Source organism: Camarhynchus parvulus, chromosome 20 (assembly GCF_901933205.1).
Source record: "Camarhynchus parvulus chromosome 20, STF_HiC, whole genome shotgun sequence".
Taxonomy (NCBI): domain Eukaryota; kingdom Metazoa; phylum Chordata; class Aves; order Passeriformes; family Thraupidae; genus Camarhynchus; species Camarhynchus parvulus.
Window position 1 is genome coordinate 11834673 of NC_044590.1, and position 18857 is coordinate 11853529.

The 18857-nt window shown below is 44.5% G+C and overlaps 1 protein-coding gene across 1 annotated transcript in view; it reads right to left on the reverse strand.

The window, feature by feature from the left end:
* TRPC4AP (transient receptor potential cation channel subfamily C member 4 associated protein) overlaps positions 1 to 17549 on the reverse strand; it is a 37227-nt gene extending 19678 nt beyond the window's left edge. The window contains exons 1-6 of the mRNA XM_030963171.1: positions 17337 to 17549; positions 6335 to 6463; positions 5963 to 6079; positions 3358 to 3415; positions 2346 to 2401; positions 70 to 198 (exon numbers count right to left, since the gene is read on the reverse strand). Coding sequence (XP_030819031.1) covers positions 70 to 198; positions 2346 to 2401; positions 3358 to 3415; positions 5963 to 6079; positions 6335 to 6463; positions 17337 to 17474 — 627 coding nt within the window. The 5' untranslated portion in view covers positions 17475 to 17549. The remainder of the gene's footprint in view (positions 1 to 69; positions 199 to 2345; positions 2402 to 3357; positions 3416 to 5962; positions 6080 to 6334; positions 6464 to 17336) is intronic.
* Positions 17550 to 18857: the final 1308 nt, after the last annotated feature.

Genomic DNA, 18857 nt, shown 5'->3' on the forward strand with positions numbered 1-18857 from the left:
AGAAACAACTCTCTTTCCTCCACTGGGCTGAAAAGCCATACAAATGATATTAAGAAAGCAGTAACTAACCTTTTTAACTCCCAGGATATCTTCAATGAGCGTTGCAGTTTGTAGGAATGTCTTTTTGTTTGTCATCAGTGTAAACAGGAACAACACAAAGTCATTTCTCTCTGCCAGCCGCCTTGTGACTCCTTCCGTCTGGAAATGAGCACACACAGACCCAGTGAGAGCCCATCCTGAACAGCCACATGGCACAGCACAGCCAGGACAGCCCTACAGATGGTGTGGTGCTGAGCCAGCTGCTCCTGAAACCAGGGAATGTGTTTGTGGGAACAAAAACCATCTCCAGACCTGGTTTGGAGTCACTGTGGCGCTGGTGACAATGCCAGGATGAGAGGTTTCACCTCAAGGCAGCTGTTTCCTTGTCTGAATCTGAAGCCAACCCTGCCTGCCTGGGCACACACCACAGGGGCTGGGCTCTGCTTTGCATATAAACTCTGACCAGCTCCATGCCATGGTCTGCACACACAGCAGCTCCTAAACCCTCAGTGTGGGAACCCAGCACATCCCTCTGGCAGTCCAGGATGGTCAGGACCCCTGCCAGGGGGTTCAGAGACCCTGACACAGAGCCCAAAACACCTGTGGGTTTGATTATGACCCGTGGAACAAATTACCAACCTTAGATGAAGATCAGCAAGCCACAACAATTTAGGTAGAATAATAGTGAAGTTATCACAGGGTAGAAAAGTAGATTTTGGGGTTTTTGGTATGGGGGTTCAAGGGGCAAGATGGAGGGATCTGGGTGTGTCCAGCCTTTCTCCTTCTTCTTGGCCTCCATCCTGTACTGTGATGGCACTTACAGATTGGTCTAGAGCAGAAGTTCACTGTCTAACATAGGTGATAGGTATTGGGAAGTAACTGTAAACATTGTATATGTAGTTTTTAGTATAAAGACATAACACTGCCCTGTTCTGGGGGCAGGCAGCGTGCCTGGAACTGTCCTGCTGGATGGACCTCGGCAGGGCAGGAGAAAATTTTTTTATAGGTAAGATAGAATAAGCAACCTTGAGACCGAGAAATGAAGAGCCCTGACTGCTTCTTCAAGCACCAGGCTGGGAAAAGAGACTTTTAACAATCTAGGGGTCACTCTGACAAGCTAAAGATCCCAACATCTCAGCACTGCTGTCTGAGCAACACAGATCGAGCACTGGCCTAAAAGAATGGGGTGATAAACCCCAAAGTCAGATTGAGGCACGGAAACCCAAGTTTAAGGCTGCCTTTCATGCTCTGAGCTCTGCTGAGACTACAACCAGGTTTTCCTGGAAGTCACAGCTACATCCTCACTGCTTGCAAAGCTGTGTTTTATCCATGAGACACAGTCCCAGTGCTCACAGAACCAGATTGACAAAGATAATTCCCCAATATTTACAGATAAGCATAAAACCAGCTAATACTGCCCACAGACCATTTCTGTGATCCTGGACACTTCTCCTCCAATCCCTGCAGTAATACCAAAGTGAATTAAAACAGATCAGCTAGTCTAGAAATTACAAACTTGGTTTTTAGCTTATCATGCTATTCTCAGTTTGCAAAAGTTGCATTACCTGCAGTTAAAAAAATAAATCATCCAAGCCAAGGAAAAAAGTGTTCCCTCTCTTCCCTGTCCCATGTGTACACAGATCCTTATCAGTGAGACATGATCCAGTAAGACTCAAACTCTGGAGATTAGACTGATGTTTTTGGAAGAGCTCCAAGCCACTAACTGGCTCTTTTTAAAATTTTTGTCAAACAACGTTCCCTAGGCTCTGGCATAATGAGGTGTTGATGAAGTAAACAATCCTGAGGATGTTCCCTGCATGCATAATCTGAGGCCTTTGCTTTTAGCTTCAGGATTTTAATGACAAGGTATTTCCAGAGGCCTTTAACCCAGCACCTTCCTTTGCACTGATCTGCCATGACTGGACTGAACTAAAATCCAGCACATGGAGTTGCAGGATCAAATTCAAAACCCTTTGCCAGCCCCAATTCTGAACAAGACCAGCTGTAGCTGGGATTAACAGGCATCCATTCTCAGCTTCAGATTTTAAACTGCAACATTAACAAAGGCTGGCACAGCTTTCCTATGGAAACACAGAGACAGAAAGATCCAAACAAGGGAACTTAAGCTTGACAACGCAGGTCAGAAAACAAATTATTTGAGCAACACATCAAAATACAGAGTGATGCTGTATTCAACTGAAGGAATTTTAATGTAATGCTTCAAAGTTTAAATTACACTTAGAAGAATCTGTTTATTGTCTTATCAAGTAGCACATGTAAAAAGTGACCAGAAGAGCTGTACTTACACATATACAGGTGTTGTACAGTATGCTTAAACAGTCCTTGATGAGGTCATCACTTACTGCAAAGGAGAGAGCAGACAGTCAGCAGCCATTCCCTGCCAAGAAACACCCCTGGCATGGGAGGGACATGGAGAGCTATGGGATGGGTGACAACTCCAGGCTGCCAGCTCAGAGCACACATGTAAATGCCTTATGGTAGAGCCAAAAGAAGCCACAAGAAACACTCTACACCTGACCTGCTCACATGTTAAATTATTCTTGTATGGGGAAAAAATGTCAGTTCATGCAGTTTTCTCCGCTGGAAATTCATGCTTGTTTTCTCAGCACCTGAACTTCATAGAAAAACTTCCAATCTGCTTTGCCACAGCATTTTAATATTTAAAGCATGTTTTCAGTACAGACCTTCAATAGCCTAAATCTCCAGTTGAAGTCACTTCACCTTTGAAGTGACTTTGCACCACGACATTCCCTTCCCTCAGCTGGGCTCAGGGAACCAGCAGGATCCCAAACAGGGGAAATAAAAACATTGCAGCCAAGCTGCTCCAGCAGGAAAGTTGAGCTGAAGTCACTGCACCCCCTGTCCTTACAGCAATGTGGAAATGAGCAGTCATGTAACAAAAAGCAGGCTGCTTTCCTGAGCTACTCATCTTACAATCTCTGCAGCTCCCATTACATGAACAATGTTTTGTGGCTTATTATTAATAATTTTTCACTGTAGCTGTAGCCACAGGGACAAGAAGGGTTTCCAGTGATGGCAGATTTAGTGTTTTGAGTCAAGTGTGTTGTGCTGAGTGCGTGAAGCTCCGGAACTGTGCCAGAAACAGGTGACTCTCCCAAATCCCAGCACGAATCAGAACCAGGGAGAACAAAGAAACAGTGATTCACTTCTAAATGAATCAACAGGAAATTGCTGGGATGGAAAGAGAATAACAGAAAAATAGAACAATTTCTGTCTGAAGCAGAACCATCAGGCAAAACTGGGGAAAAGAAAGAGACAAACCACCTATTTACTTACTTTTCTGCTTCTTTTTCTGTGTAATAAGAGTTGGTCTCATAAGAATTTCTACTAAAAGCTGTAAAAATAAGACAAGAAATTAAGGGAATGATCACTGAGATACAAATAACCAATTAATTTGCCAATGACAAACCCAAACCTGTTTCTGCTGAAGTCATAGAGATGAATAATGAAGGCTCTACAATCAAACCCCCACTGGTGTCAAAATCATATTGACAAATTGTAGTTGCATTTACCCTGAAGAAACAGTAAGAGCTGTACAAAATAATCTCCCACTGGCAAGTTTTAAAGAATTTGTGCTTGCAAGGAATGTAATTTCACATGCCTTCAGATAACATCAAGGATGGTGAGCACACATCTCTTAAAATAAGGAATCTTTAATAATAATCTGCAAAGAGATGCAAATTTTGCAAAGGCTTTCCCTATATCTTGCTGGGCTTCAAAAACATTTCAGGTCCAGACAGAATTTAGCAGCTCCACATTTTATCTCAGCACTAAAAAGCCACTGCTTGTGTACAGGATCCTGTAGGTATATTTACATTTATATTTCTATTTAAGGAATGTAACAATTAGCTTTCCAAGACCAGGACTGTGGTTCTGACCGATGTAGAACTCATCCTTAGTTGCTCAAGTCTGTACCACTGGTTTGGCTTAAAACATTTGAAAGAACAGCACTTCATTTAAAAATGAAAGTTGGCAAACAGAAGGAACTGATGACTTCTGCAAAAACTACTGCAAACGCTGTTGGTTTTAAAATTCAGTTTTAAATTGTTGACAGCGATGCAGGCATCACCTAGTCAGTGCCAACTCACAAGATATTTAAGAGTTTACAACTTGATCTATTTGTTCCATCTTCTTTTAATGAGCTATTGATCCAGACACAGAGGAAACCACCTTGACATCACTCGAGGCCACATTAAATGCACCAACAAATAAATAAATAAATAAATAGGCAGCTTTTAAGAGGAATATACATTTTTAGCAATATTTGTAATGGTAGCTGTAGCATTAATAGGGTAGAGAAAAATGACTGCAGTAATACAGATCTCATATTAATGGTTTGTGTTTTAGGAGGAGAATGCACACCTCAAAGTTTGGGGTTTGTGCTTTAATTCTTGGGGTTTCTGCCTCTCACCAGAGGCAGAAGGAGCAGAAAGGGAATTATCAGATCATGTTTCTTGGGATGGGGTTACATTCAGGTATAAAATCCATGAGGTTTGTGTATTTGCGCTCTCAGGTCTTTATTTTTTATGGATTCATATAAAGGGAGGAGCCACCAAGCTGGTTTTGTTTTTCCTCAATGTAAAGGCCATCAGAATGCAAAAAGATTTCAACTCTCACACACTGTAGCCTAGAGAGTACACTGCAAACTGAGTGTCCTTCAAAGTTACTCATGTTCCACAGCTCAAAATATTGCAACATAAATCAGCACGTGGCACACACAGCACCAGCAGATCAAACTTTGTCCCTTTCAGATCCTAGAGCAGGATTTTTGAAAACACACAGCACTGGCTTCCATCACTGCCTTTAATCACATTAAACCCAGCTCTATCAGCCAAATCTCTGACCATAGCACCAGGTAATTACAGTGGATTTGATATTTACCATCTCCAGCCCAAGGGAGATGCCAACCAAGCCCCAACCAACCAAACCAAAAATCTGTCCCCAAAACACACCGATTCTGTGCACTATGTTAAAATCATTTATACAAAAGGACCACTATTTCCCTTTAAAAACAAGGGAAATTTAAAATATTTTCATAGTGTTCTCATTTGCTTGGGTAGCTGAAGGGTTTTGCCCTCAACTGACAGCAGCAACTAAACCAGTGCTCATTTCAAAACATAAACAACAGCTTTAAGTAAAAGCAAGCTTTTACTTGTGTAAAAATAAAATAACAAAAATGTTATTTCTGTTACAAAGACAAAATAAATGTGACAAGAAATAAATAGCAAAATCTGTTTAGTTAAACTAAAGAGAGTGTTAATTAGTTTACTGGAAGATACAAATAATACATTTCTAATGAAAGCCAAGCTAGAGTCGGGCACCATAAAACTGAGCAAACAGGTATTTGTGCAATGTAGAATTAAAGCAAATAAACAAAATGATAAATTGCCAGACTGTCCACAGAAACCTTCCAGTTCTGCTTAAAAACTTTGCCAGAGATGAAGCAATAAACACAGACAACCTGGTTAAGACAGAGCCCTGGTGTGCTTTAACTGCCACAGATCCTCCAGTGTGAAGTGAAATTCTCACTGCTCCAGTGCCAACTGTGTTATTGTATCTCACAACCAGGAATCACTTGAAACTGTTTTCATTCAGAACTAAAGGTCTAATCTTTTTTAAGGTAAAAAAATACTGACTAAAGAAACACCCAGGTATTCTGTATCATATAAGAACAAAACACCTCACTTTGGATGCAACACCTTGAAAAATACAATCTTTTCCTATTTTGATTAACAGAAAGTGGCACAATTCTAATGCTTAACATTAAATTGGTAAAGTCATTCTGCAGCTTGCATTCAGAAGCTTCAAAGACCTCACTGAAGAGATTTTTCAGTGGTATGATTATCATGCAGATCTTTTGATACTGAAAAAACACACTTACATCGACTCCTCCAAACAAATCAAACGTGTATGTGTTTGGGAAACTGGACTCTTGAGCAGCTTTTCTGTCTTCTGTGACATAAACCATGGCTTCCATGGAGAGAAGTGGAGAAATTTCCTGCAGGTAGGAGAAAAATAAAGAGATGGTTCAAAAAGAAAACTGTTCACCACTATAAACACAATTATCTTCCAGTATCTATGTGATCCACTGACTACTCATCACCTGCACCCCCAGCTCTTACATACCAGCCAATTTCTGACAGATATCATCATGCAGACAGCTTAAGAAATTAATACAGTATGATCACAGTAGACTTTAAAGAAAGCCACAACAAAATTATCTGAAGCTTTAGGAAGAAGGGTGCAGCAGTACCTTTAGGATGCTTTGGCACTGGGAGAAGTCGCTGTTTGGGTGGCTGTGCTCATACAGCTTCTGCAACAGCAAGGGGATCCCATTCCATTTTGCCTGTTTATCTCTCTCCTTCAACAAGGCCTCTGTGATCTGCAAAGAAAAAAAGAATATGATTCCCATGTGTCCAGTGCTTCATAACCAGGAAAATAACCTTAACACCTTCCTGGAAAAAGAGCTCACAAAATCCAGTGTTGCCCTGGTTTTTTAAGATTTTCTAAGCCTTCTGATGTTGACATTCTTGTAGCAAACTTTTTCACATACTTTCTGTAAATAACTCATTGTTTTGCATTCTTTTATGGAAGAGGAGAAATTTGATGGACTGTTGGTTTGTCCAGTGTCATTGGAGAGGTGGCACTGTCACCCTCCAATCCACTGCCACTTTTGGAAAACTATAAATGTTGGAGTCAGAAAATAAATTTCCCTTTTTTCCACCTTGAGAGCAGCAGTGTGTGTCATGTTGTTTTGTATCCTATAGTGACAGTCCAGTACCTCTTTCCATGCAGCAATTTATGCAGAACAGGTAGCTGCAGAATTTTACAGATGCAAAATATCTTAAGCAGCACAGAGCTTAAAGCAGATGTCATTTAGAATACATAATCTCATGCTGTATTTTTATATTGATTGTGTATTTTAAAATGGCAGCACATTAGTCTCTAAACAATTCCATTAGCAGAGCTCCAATTGACAGGTCAGTGAAGGAGGAAATGGGTGCCCTGACACTATCTCAAAATTACACTGGTCTGAGGTGTAGAATGCTGAGGATGGGAAGGCTTCATTACTTGATGCATTCAGCTGGAAAGGAGTATTTCCTCAGCCAAGTCCCTGAAGTCACTGGTCACAGCAATGACCCAAACCACAAAGGTTTACAAGCAGGAACATATCAAAGAGAGAAAATTCCCTCTGTAGTCTTGGGCTGGCTCTACACAGAGATCACCAACTAAATCAGCAGAACAACAACGCTGGCATTATTCTGAGAAACAGGCTGCAACCACAAAAAAAGAACACTTGGCATTTGCTACTATAGCTGTCCAAACTTTCTTCAATGTTCCTCCTTTTTCCCTAAAGTAAAAACAAAAACAACAACAACAAAAATATCTTAATAGTAGCAGCACAAGACTAAAATATTCTGCTTAAAATCCACAAAAGATGCTTTGAAGTCTGAATACTTCCAGGTTAATGCCAGATCTGTCAAGGAGTGGCTTAGGACATTCAATTAAAAACCACCATCCAGACAATGCTGACCAAAACTTTAACTCCTTTCTTCTCTGGGACTTCAGAGGTACCTACACCAACCCCAATACAGGGACTTATACAGGGGAGAAGGTAAAGCAAAAACAATTCCAACAGGATTTCTGCCTGGGTTTACAAATGTTTTATGTGCCCTCCAAACAAAAACAACCAAATAAAGAAAACCCCAATCCTCTGGTCAGCACCTCAAGGCAAACCTTAGAAAACAGAATATCCTGAGCTGGGAAAAGACCCCCAGGATCACCCAGGGCAGCCCCAGCCCTGCACAGACACCCCAACAGCCCCACCCTGGGCATCCCTGGCAGCTCCTGGAGCTCTGGCAGCCTCGGGGCCGTGCCCATTCCCTGGGGAGCCTGGGCAGTGCCAGCACCTCTGGGGAAGAGCCTTTCCCTGGTATCCAGCCTGACCCTCCCTGACACATTTGTGGGTTGGCTCTCAATCCCAGGCTAAACCCCTAAGCTGCTCTTGTTCTGCACCTTTCTGTGGTTAAGTGACATTTCCCTCCCAGCTGCTTAAATCTCACTTATTCTTTCAGCCAAGACATGGTTCTCAGACACAGCTCAGTGCACAATTCCAAAGGGCCATTCAATTCCTGATTAGACAATTATATGCAAATATACTCCAACTCCTGGCAGAATTTAACCCTTTGCTCTCTTGTTATACAGGAAGACCAGAGAACTGATTCAAGCTGAGAACTCAGCCTGGCAATGTAGCTGATGTGGGTCCTCATTCTCTTTGTAAGATTCTCAAGTACTCAGGATTCTTTCCTGATGAAATGCTTCAATTTTTAGGTAAATAAGAACTTCAAATAAATAAGAACTTCGAGGGTCTTAAGTACCAGGTCTTCTTGCTACAAGAAGTGATTGAAGCAGCATGAGCACACCTGGGACATAAAATTCTCTCCAGTTTTTAACTTCTCCCTGCTTTCTGAATCAGAGGAATAAACCAGCACTGCTGGAGAATGACACACTTTCCTTCTGAGCAGGAGAAATAGCAGGGGATCAAACCAGAAAGCCAAAATCACTTCTCATCATCTGGGCTCTGGGTCAGCTCCTTGGAAGTCACAGATTCCATTTCCCCTTGAGAAACCAAGCACAGAGTGAGCCAAAGGAGCTCTGCCACTGCCCCATCCCAGGTGTGGGAGGAGGACAAACCCACAGGCAGTGGGAGGAACGGGATTAATTGCTGGGCAAAGTGCACAGAACACACAGCAAAATGCCAGGGAAAGAGTCCAACTCTCCAGCTCTGGCTGATGTGGAAGATACCAGAGGCAGGGATGACGTGCACAGGCTGCCATCACAGGTTCCAGCAGCACAGAGCAGAATTCAGCACTTAAATGCTCTCAGGAAAGGACAAAAGCCTTTAATTAACATTAAAACCTTGTGCTGGGTTTAACACCACATTCTTAATCACATGTATGCTTCTTGGTTTGGGGCAGGATCCATCTGAGCCATCTCCACTCCCATTTCTCTAATAGCAGAGCTTCCTCTCCCTGCCCCAGGCTCTGAGAGGCAGCCACAGGAAACTTTCAGAACTGAAATTCTCAAAGAGTGAAGCAAATGTTTCCTTGCTCTCATCATCTTTTATCTGCTTTCAAAAGAAAAAAGAATTAAAAAATATTTTCTTTCTCTTGATTTAACACATCTTTGGTTTCACTGCAAGCTCTGGCTTGTGGTCCCTGCTCTGTATTTGAGGCTACCCTGGCTCTGGATATTTCCATTGTGGCCGGGTGGTATTTGCCAATGCAAAGATTTTTGGATTCTGGGAAGGGATTAAAATTCAATCAGACTTTGTGGAGCTGTCTTTCTTCACAGCCATTTTGGTTAAAAACTGCATCTCCTGTTTTCCATAACAGCAGCTAGTCAATGCTTTTCATTTATAAGCAAAAATGGTTTTCATTTTGGGGAAATTTTACTGATTAGTCATCAAAATCAGCACTGGGTCTTTTGGGGCTCCTTTCCTCTGTGGAATTTTTTGGTCTCATTCAAGCACAAAAAGTGCAAACCAACACTGACCACCTTCATCACTGAAAAGCTCTGGATAAAATAACTGAAATCTTGCAACAAAACTTGAGAAGTTAGGTAGCATCTAGCAAGAAGTAGAGGCTGTAGCAGCCCAGCTGGAAGAGGTATCCATGAAAAGCCAGGATCTCCCCAAGTGCTGGCAGCTGGGTTTGGAATTGTCACGCCTTAGTGGTGTTATAACACACCAGAATAAGGATCACTTCTGGGAAAACAAGAGCAGCAGCACAAACTTCTGTAAGAGCCAGGTACAGCAAACCAAACTGGTACAAACACCAGGACTGCACAGAGTCATTTCCCAGATTGCTGTAACACATCCCACTTCTGGCTCACAAGCAGAGAAACCCAAGGACAGCACACTGGGGCTCTCTGGAGTGGTTCTGTTCCAGGCTGATCCCTGCAAACACAGTGGCACACACCAGCTCATCCAGAGCTCCCAAGCTGTGTCCCAGTCCACAGCTGTCTGCACAATCCTGGTTTTACACCTGTGGTGTCCTGAATGCTGCTCCCCAGCCAGGTGATCACCACCTCACCAGGACCATCTACATCCCCCTGCTCCAGCCATGCCACAAAGCCATGGCATTTGTTGGAAGGGCAATCACAGACCTTGGAGAGGATTTAAATTCAGAATTAAAAAATGTGTCACCAGCCCACCCATGCCTGCAAGGTAGAATACACTGAGTGGTTTTCTCTTTAAAGGCTCCTAAGGAACTGGAGCTCAGGATTTCCCAGGAGATTACTCAAAGACTGATAACTACCATGGGAACAATTTCCAACTACACAGTTTAAGTAACTTCTGTGCATAACTTTCCTTGACAATATACAAAGGGCTGAAAAAAGACACTGCACCCAACTGTATTTAGTTTAAATTTCTTTCTAATCCTAGTGTCTTTTAAATCCTTTCAAAAATGACAAAATAAGAAGCACAGAATGTCCCATCTTGGAAGGGACACACAAGGACTGTCAAACCCAGCCCCTGGCCCTGCACAGACACCCCAACAACCCCACCCAGGGCATCCCTGGCAGTGCTGCCCCAACACTCCTGGAGCTCTGGCAGCCTCGGGGCTGTGCCCATTCCCTGGGGAGCCTGGGCACCCTCTGGGGGAAGAACCTTTTCCTAATATCCAGCCTAAACCTCCCTGGATGTCATCAATTTGCATGAGAGTCAATAAATAATTATGAATAATACCCGCATCTTCATGAAGTTATACATGAATATTTGCCTAAATGCATCCCTTGATCAGTCTAGTCTCCCTTTTACTTGTCCCCTCCACTCTGCTCATCCTCCAGGCACAGGAACAGCTCTTCCCCCCTGCTCTGTGTCCATGCCCTGGCAAGAGCTCAGCACGGCCAAAGCATTTCTTACTGCCCTGAGATCTCTTGGAGCTAAAGTTGATCCCAAATCCCTTCCCCTTCCAGAGAGGATTTTCCTTCCCACCTCTGTTCCCACACTGTGACAATTTTCCTTGCCCTACAAAGCAAACCTCTGATTTTCCTAAGCTTGCCTCCACCACTGTGCTGAGCTGTGGTCAGTGACACCTCTCTGTGTCTTCCCAAAACTGCTGACCACCAGCAGTGGTGACAGCAGCAGAAATACCAGGAGCTAATCCTCCCTTTGCTCTCCAGGGCAGGGCAAACAGTCTCCTGATAAAATTGTGACTCTATTTCACATTTTACCCTTCAAACATGACACTGTCTGGCTGAGTGCTCTCTGCAGGAGGGTGTTTGCTGTCATCCTTCAGAAAGCAAAACCAGTGACTCAGGTATCCAGGTATCCTTCACAGCACTGAAGGGTTCCTGCTGTGACAGACTTCACAGCTATGACACATCACTTACAAGGTTTTCTTAATTCAATTTCTCATTGCAACCATACACTGACACTGGAAGTGCTTTTAAAAAAAGTAGAATTTCCATTCTTGGGATTTTCCATGACCACTTCTGAAGTATCTATTCAAATGTCTCGAAAGTTTAAAAGGAAACAGGCACAAGATTATGGATCTCAACAAAGAGATGCAAGCACATGGTCTCTGTATTTCTAATAAAACTGAAGCCTTTGCATATCCTTTCCTTCAAGCCTTTAAAGCTGTACCTTTAAAAAACCCCAGGAAACTAATATTTGTGCAATTAAATGTTTAATTTTCCTCTCAACAGTAATAACTTAGGAAGTCATCTTTGACAGACTGCCAGGAGAATGATTATTCAGGATTTTGGGGAGTGCCCCACCATTCCAGCTCTGCATTGCATTTTCCTTTCCAGTTGCTAACAACCATCCATCAGCCTGGCTAAGCTGTCTCCTTCCTCGCACAACTTTTCCCACAAAAGCCTGTAACCAAGGCAAATGACCCTGCAAGTTTTGGTTTGAACACGACAGCTTTGCAGGAACACAGCTGCTGGCCCATGGAGCAACTCTGGAAAGCATTCCAAGGGAGAAGCTGAGCACTGCAGCCCTGCAGCTCCAGGGCAGAACACACTGTGGTCAGTCACAGCTGAGCTCTGATCAAACACAGGGCAGAGCGCCATAAACATTAATCCTGAAAGGAAACTGCTGGGAGAAGTCCATGTAAGAGCACTTATGTCCAGCCTCATCTCCAGCTCCTTGATTCTTGAAGTGCAGATCAAGATTCCCTTAGCTGGATTCCCTGTTTCTCCATCCTCCCCAGCCCTGCATGGGGCCCCCCATCCCTTCTCCTGCCAGCCCAAAAGCCAGGTATGAACCCAGGGACACACTGTCCTGGGAGAAAACATGCCAGAGCTCCCAGCCAGGCCTAACCATTCCCACAGCTCCCAGACTACAGCTCTGCTCACCAGAACTGGGAGAAGAGCTGATCTACCAAGACAAGGAACAAGTCTCCTGAATCCCCAATCCCCACAGGACAATTCCAACACAGACCTTTAATACCAGCAGCTCTCCAAACCCACTACAGGATCTACTAGATCAAAACAGAGCTACTAATATTTGCTTTGCTGACCTTACTCTCAGAGAAAAATAGATCAACTAATATCTATAATTACATTAAAATTATATTAACTTCTTAGTTACTACTTTCCCATAGAACTTTCTTAGTTTCTTTAATTCATTTTGAAAGAAAACAAAATCTGTAGGGCCATCTAAGAAAAAGCAAAGGGATAAGCAGTATCACATCTACATTTTTCTTCTCACTTATCTTCAGCCACACAAAAAAATCAGACACCAATACAGCTTAAGTCTAACACAGCCACTTTTTGAGCATTTCTAGTGCATGACAGAGCTCTGGTCCTGTTACATAACAAAACCACGTCCAGGCTTTCCAACACTCCCTCACTGTCCTCCCCTGAAGAGGCCTAAGCCTGCTAACACCCACACAACCAGAGCTACTCAAGTGGATTATATTCACGTGAATGTTGTTTTGTTGGTGCTCTTGTAAGGAGGAAACATAAAACTGATTTAAAACCAAAATCTTTTCCCAGGGTTAGGAAGCTACTCCTGCTGATAACCTGCAATGGCAGGAGGTGAAATCTGGATGTCTGAGGGAGAAAATGTTTTCCTTCCACAGAGCTTTTTTAGAGTGGATAGGGACTATCCTGCCTGGGGAAGTGTCTGCTCCCAGGGACAGCAAAGCATGAAATAAAGCTGGAAAAATGGACTCCTTTTTTCCATTCTGATTGTTTCAGCTAAGCCCTGGCAATCCTATGAGGGTGAGAGCAGTGCTGACAGCCAGCTCTTGGGACTGCAGCAGGAGCACTTTGGTTTGCCAACAAATCCCTGGTTAGTCCATTATTACACTGCTCTGTCCACAGGGATTCCCAGAGCTGCACCTAAATACCCTCTGGTTTCATGCCATACCCATGTTGTTCACAGCTGCCTTGCAGCAGATGAAGTCTGCACATTGCTGCTAAGCAGATTTGAGCCTGATCAGCTGAGCCAGAGTGTTCTTGGCTTTCAAGGAACAGCAGCACAAACTTGTCCCAGAGCCTGTGATCCATGGCACAGCTGTGCCCCAAGAAGGACAACACACCAGGCCCCTCACAACCAATATTCTTCCTTCTTAGAAACATGTCACTTCTGGAAAGCTCTTCTGCCACTGGTTCACCACCAGCACCTGCAAAGCCCCTTGCACTGTGCTCAGGGCAGGGCAAATCCTGATCCAAGGTTATGCAATCTGATACCAACACTGAGGCTGGTGTGCAGGGCAGCAGCTGATGCCAGCAATATGAATAAAATGGATACAGGAACAACTAATGGCAGTATCTATTGAAATCTGCTTTAGCTAATCAACGTCTTATCACAGAATCATTTAGATTGGAAAAGACCTCCAAGACCAAGAGTCCAACCTGTGATTTATCCCCACCCTATCACCCAGCCCAGAGCACTGAGTGCCATGTCCTGTTGTTTCTTGTAATCTCCAGGGATGGGGACTCCACCATCCCCCTGGGCAGCCCCTGACAATGCCTGAACCATCCTTTCCAGGAAGAAATTCCTCCTGCTGTCCAACCTGTCTGATCCATCCTTTCCAGGAAGAAATTCCTCCTGCTGTCCAAGCTGACCCTCCCCTGGGCCAGCCTGAGGCCGTTCCCTCTCCTCCTGTTTCTGTTCCCTGGAGCAGAGCCCAACTCTTACCTGGCTGTCCCCTCCTGTCAGGAGTTGTGCAGAGTCAGGAGTTCCCTCTGAGCCTCCTTTTCTCCAGGCTGAGCCCCTTCCCAGCTCCCTCAGCCACTCTGCATATGACTCTCCAGCTCTGATGCCCTTCTCTGAATAATTAATTATTAATAATAAAGCAAGACACCAACTGGCAAGGAAGCCAAGGGCTCTGGGTAGGTGAGCACAGCAGGAACATTCAGGGATCCAGATTTCAGAGCCTCAGCTGACCTCAAAACTGCCAGATATTCAGGAGGCTGCTGCTGTCAAAAATGCTTTTATGTCCCTGTAAGATCAGAGTGATGAACTTTTAGATGCAGGCCTCCACAGAGATCCTTCCCAGCTCACAGCTAAGCCCCTACTTTCCTCATACAAAAATGGATCTTGAGATCACCTAAGAATAGCACACAAAGCTTTGTTCAGGGCTAAATGCCACTGCTGCCCATGGCAGGCACCCCAGCACGGAACTGTGCTCCTCAGTCTCCCTGAATTAACATCTTGAGAAGGGTTTCCCCTCCCTACAGGACACCAGCAGTGCAGTCCAGGCAGCACATGACCCAAAACTTCCTTCCAAAACACAGCTAGGAAGTGCTTCAAGGACACTCTCATGACTTGCTCTACACCCCAACACAGCAACCTGACCTGCTCTCAGGCTCTGCAGGAACAAATCAGTGGAGAAATGTAAGCAGGGGCTCCCACGCTGCCACTGAGGAGTCAACTGCAGGAAAATTGGGAATGTTTTGATAAAAAATAGAACTTAAAAAAAAAAAGAAAGCAGCCAAAACTGCCTTGTGCTTCTTTAAAAGTTACATCAAAGTGTTTTATATTTAGATCGTCTACAAACAAAAAACTGATTCAAGGTAAAAGTAAAGAGACATGGAATTCATAAAGTTCAAAATCATTCAGGGAGTTATTCCCCCTGCCTGAGCTTAAGTGAATCACAGAATGGTTTAGACTGGGAGGGACCTTAAAGCTCATCCAGTCCCACCCCCTGCCATGGCAGGAACACATTCCACTGTCCCAGGCTGCTCCAAGCCCTGTCCAACCTTGCCTTGGACACTGCCAGGGATCCTGGGGCAGCCCCAGCTTCCCTGTGCCAGGGCCTGCCCATCCTCACAAGGAACAATTCCTTCCCAACATCCCCTCTAACCCTGCCCTCTGTCAATTTGAAACCATTTCCCCTTGTCCTGTCACTCCATGCTCTTACACAAAATGATTTAAAATACCCTCCTATGGCATTTATGAAGTTGTGGGAGCTCAATGTGTCCAAGCTTTAACTCTCAGGGCAGCACAAGGATGCCAAAATTTTTCATGCCAAACCAAACCCCAGAAACAAAAACCCCACCTCAATTTTGGGCATTATAAGGAGGATGAAACCAGCAGAGGTTTTCTTGATTGGTATAAAAGCTAAAAAGCCTAAAATGAAAAGAGTATCACTGCATTTTTCAAGCAAACCAAAGCCCAGAGGCAGAAGCACCATCCTACAGACAACAGAGGTGCATAAGGTTGGTCCAGGTTTACCTGACTGAAACTGCAGTGGCTGAGGAGGTGCATGAAAGAAAGAGTGCAGAGGTGGACAGGTAAGGCAGTGAGACAAAGTTTGTCTACTCCTAAAACAATCCCAAGGAGAAGAATCAATACAGGTTTACGCTGATGCAAATTACTGACTCTTCTTAAGGATTAACCAAACTAGCACCTGAGGAAGCAGCAAAACAAGGACAAAATATCTGTAAAAAAAAACCTGCTCTTTTATCTCTCTGCTAGAGAACGAGGCATGAGCATTCATGATGAACATGATGCCTTAAGATTTGAGCTTTTCTATTTTCCATGTATTTGTAACCCTGCAGTTCTTTAGTGTATAACTCCAAACCCCACACGCAGTGTGAGCTGCTGCTTTCCCAGTTTGGGCAGACACAGCAATTCCTCTCCAGGCCTGGCAATCAAGGACACCTCCCTGCCTCAGGGCCCCAGAGATAGAAACAAAAGTGAGTTGGGGGAGAAAACGTGGGGTAAATGACTTCATTACCTGAAGCTGGAATTGGAAGATTAACCCCCAATACACAAATGGACCAAAATTATAAAAGTGTGAAAACCAGTGACCTGTGATCCATTTCTTGGGTGGACCTGGGGGGCTTTGTCTGCCCAAAATGTACCTGAAGGCCCTTCAATAAATATAACTGCTTTTTATTCCCTAATTTTGTCTGGCCTCTGTTTTTAGGTAGTCCTGAAAAGGCATCAAACAAATCTTCTCTTAATAATTGCTCAGAATCCTTGTTTATCAAGAAAAATGCTGTTGTCTGCACTAGTAAATTAGAGAAATGTCATTTTTTATTCCATCTGACCTCTCTTAAGATACTTCAGCTCAATAAATCAGCACGTGAATGCAAGTTCTGTACCTCATGTTTCATTTTCCAAGTCTTTGCACCATTTTGCACTTATCTGCAAGAAAAAGTAAAATTATTCCCCATAAAAATAAATTAATAGTCCACTATCTTTGAGCAGCTTTTCCTAAAAAAAAAGTATCAGCACACGACAGGCACAGGCCCGGGGTAAGGAACTGATTTCACTCCCTGGTATTTCCCAGCATCATCAGCTGGGAAAGATGACAAATAAGAAACAGAGCTGGAGCAGTTTCTCATAAAACCACCTGCGTTACAGAGCTAAAATGTCTCCTAAGCCCTAATACCACGAGGCTGCCTTTGTGCAGGAAATACGTTTAAATTTCGATGCTGCATTGTTACAGTCCCAGGCACAGCTTCCTTTCTTTGCAGGGAAGGCCACACCGACCAAAGAGGAGGAGAACGGCTGGGCAAACGCCTGTGCTGCTCCTCAGGGCTCCCCAAGCCCGGCTGAGGCGGCGCACGGAGCCCGACGGCACCGGGGAAAGCCCGGGGAGCTCCGGAGCGCCAAGCCCGGCCTGGGAGCGGCCGTTTTACCCGAGCAGGCCCCGCCAGGCCAGCCGGGCTCTCCCCGGCCGCGCAGGAGGCGCTGCACCCCCGGCCCCAAACCCCACAGCCCCCGCGGCCTCCCCGCTTCGCCCGCCCGGCCCAGCTCCCACGGGCGGCCCGCAGCGCGTTACCTGCGCCCCGCGGGTCAGCCCGCGGCCGCTCAGCTGCCCGTGCCGCAGCTGTGCCAAGATGTTGGTGGTGGCGGCGCGGGTCCCTCCGGCGCCGGTACCGGAGCCGGGCCCCGTGCCGGCCCCCGCCACGGCCGCCATGGCCTCCGCGCTGGGGACACAAACAGCGAGCCCTCCCCTCGGCCCGCTCCGCAGAGTGCGCAGCCGCGGGACGCGCCAACATGGCGGCCGGAAGGGGCGCCCGCCGTGTGGGAGGGAGCGATGGGAGCCGCGGCCTGTCCGCGCTGCCGCCCCCCCGTGCAATGTGTGGTGTGAGATAATTCGTGCTTGTAGGAAATAGATGTGAAATAAAGTTGTAAATAAAATTGTGCGTGTAACAAAAATCTGAAACGCTGACACTCAGGAGGCAGATTGGCACATCGAAATTGTGAAACTCCGGATGGCAGCAAGGAAAGAGAGCCTCATTAGCAAGCGAAAGGACGTGGCCGGTGGGGAGATGGGCATTTCCCGGGGCTATCCTGGAACACCCAACAGCGATGAACACTTGATAAGTGTGAAAAATGCGTATTTTACCCAACACAGACTCCCAGAAAACCCCAGCTCACCTCGAATGTTTGTTTCAAAGACAGATGCATTGACATCAATATCGAAGTCCACCCCCTCCTGCAGCACGTTGACAACTCGCTGGAACTCGGAAACATTTCCCAAGATCTGCAGGGAAATAGAGACTCAGGCTTAGAGTTCATGGAAAAACAAAGAGAAGCTCAATATTTGGGGCTGATTTTAGTTGGGTTTACTATTTGGTGACATCATTAACTACAGACATTACTGTGAAAAACGCATATTTTATTGATTGGCTTTTCGCAAATATTAAAATGAATATTATATGTGTTGAGTTGGAAAGCAATGCTGTATTAATTCTCTTAAGTAGTGTGTTAAATATAGGTTTGGGTTATAAAAAATGTTTAAATAGAAACGATGCTGTGTAGGATACTTTTTTTAAAGAAAGGACTCGCACTGAGATAGCAGCCACAGGACATCTAAATCTTTCAGAGAAAGAGAATTTATTGTCTTCTTATCAGAAGACACGAACTTCTTCCCGCCTCGAAAGCGCTGTTAGGATTCGGAGAAGTTGACGATGAGCAGACAGAATCCTGTATTTGAATGGAATTTATGCATCATGTATGAGATGTATGAATATGCAACAGGCTGTTGCTTTTAAGGCTTAATCCTCTGTTAATGTGGGCCCTTTTTCGGGCTCGTTCTGCCCAGAAAAAGGTACCCGGACATCTGTAACTCTTTCTCTCTATTGTTTCATATTGTCCTAATTCAAATTGTCCAAATTATTATTACTCTAATTGTAATACTATTTTTATAACCATTTTATTACTATTAAACTTTTAAAATTTTAAAAACAAGTGATTGGCGTTTTTCACAATAAGCATCTTCCATCAAGATAACCAGAGTCATCAGGAACACACATCTGAATACTGGATTCCCCTAACTCGACATCAACCCTCCCAG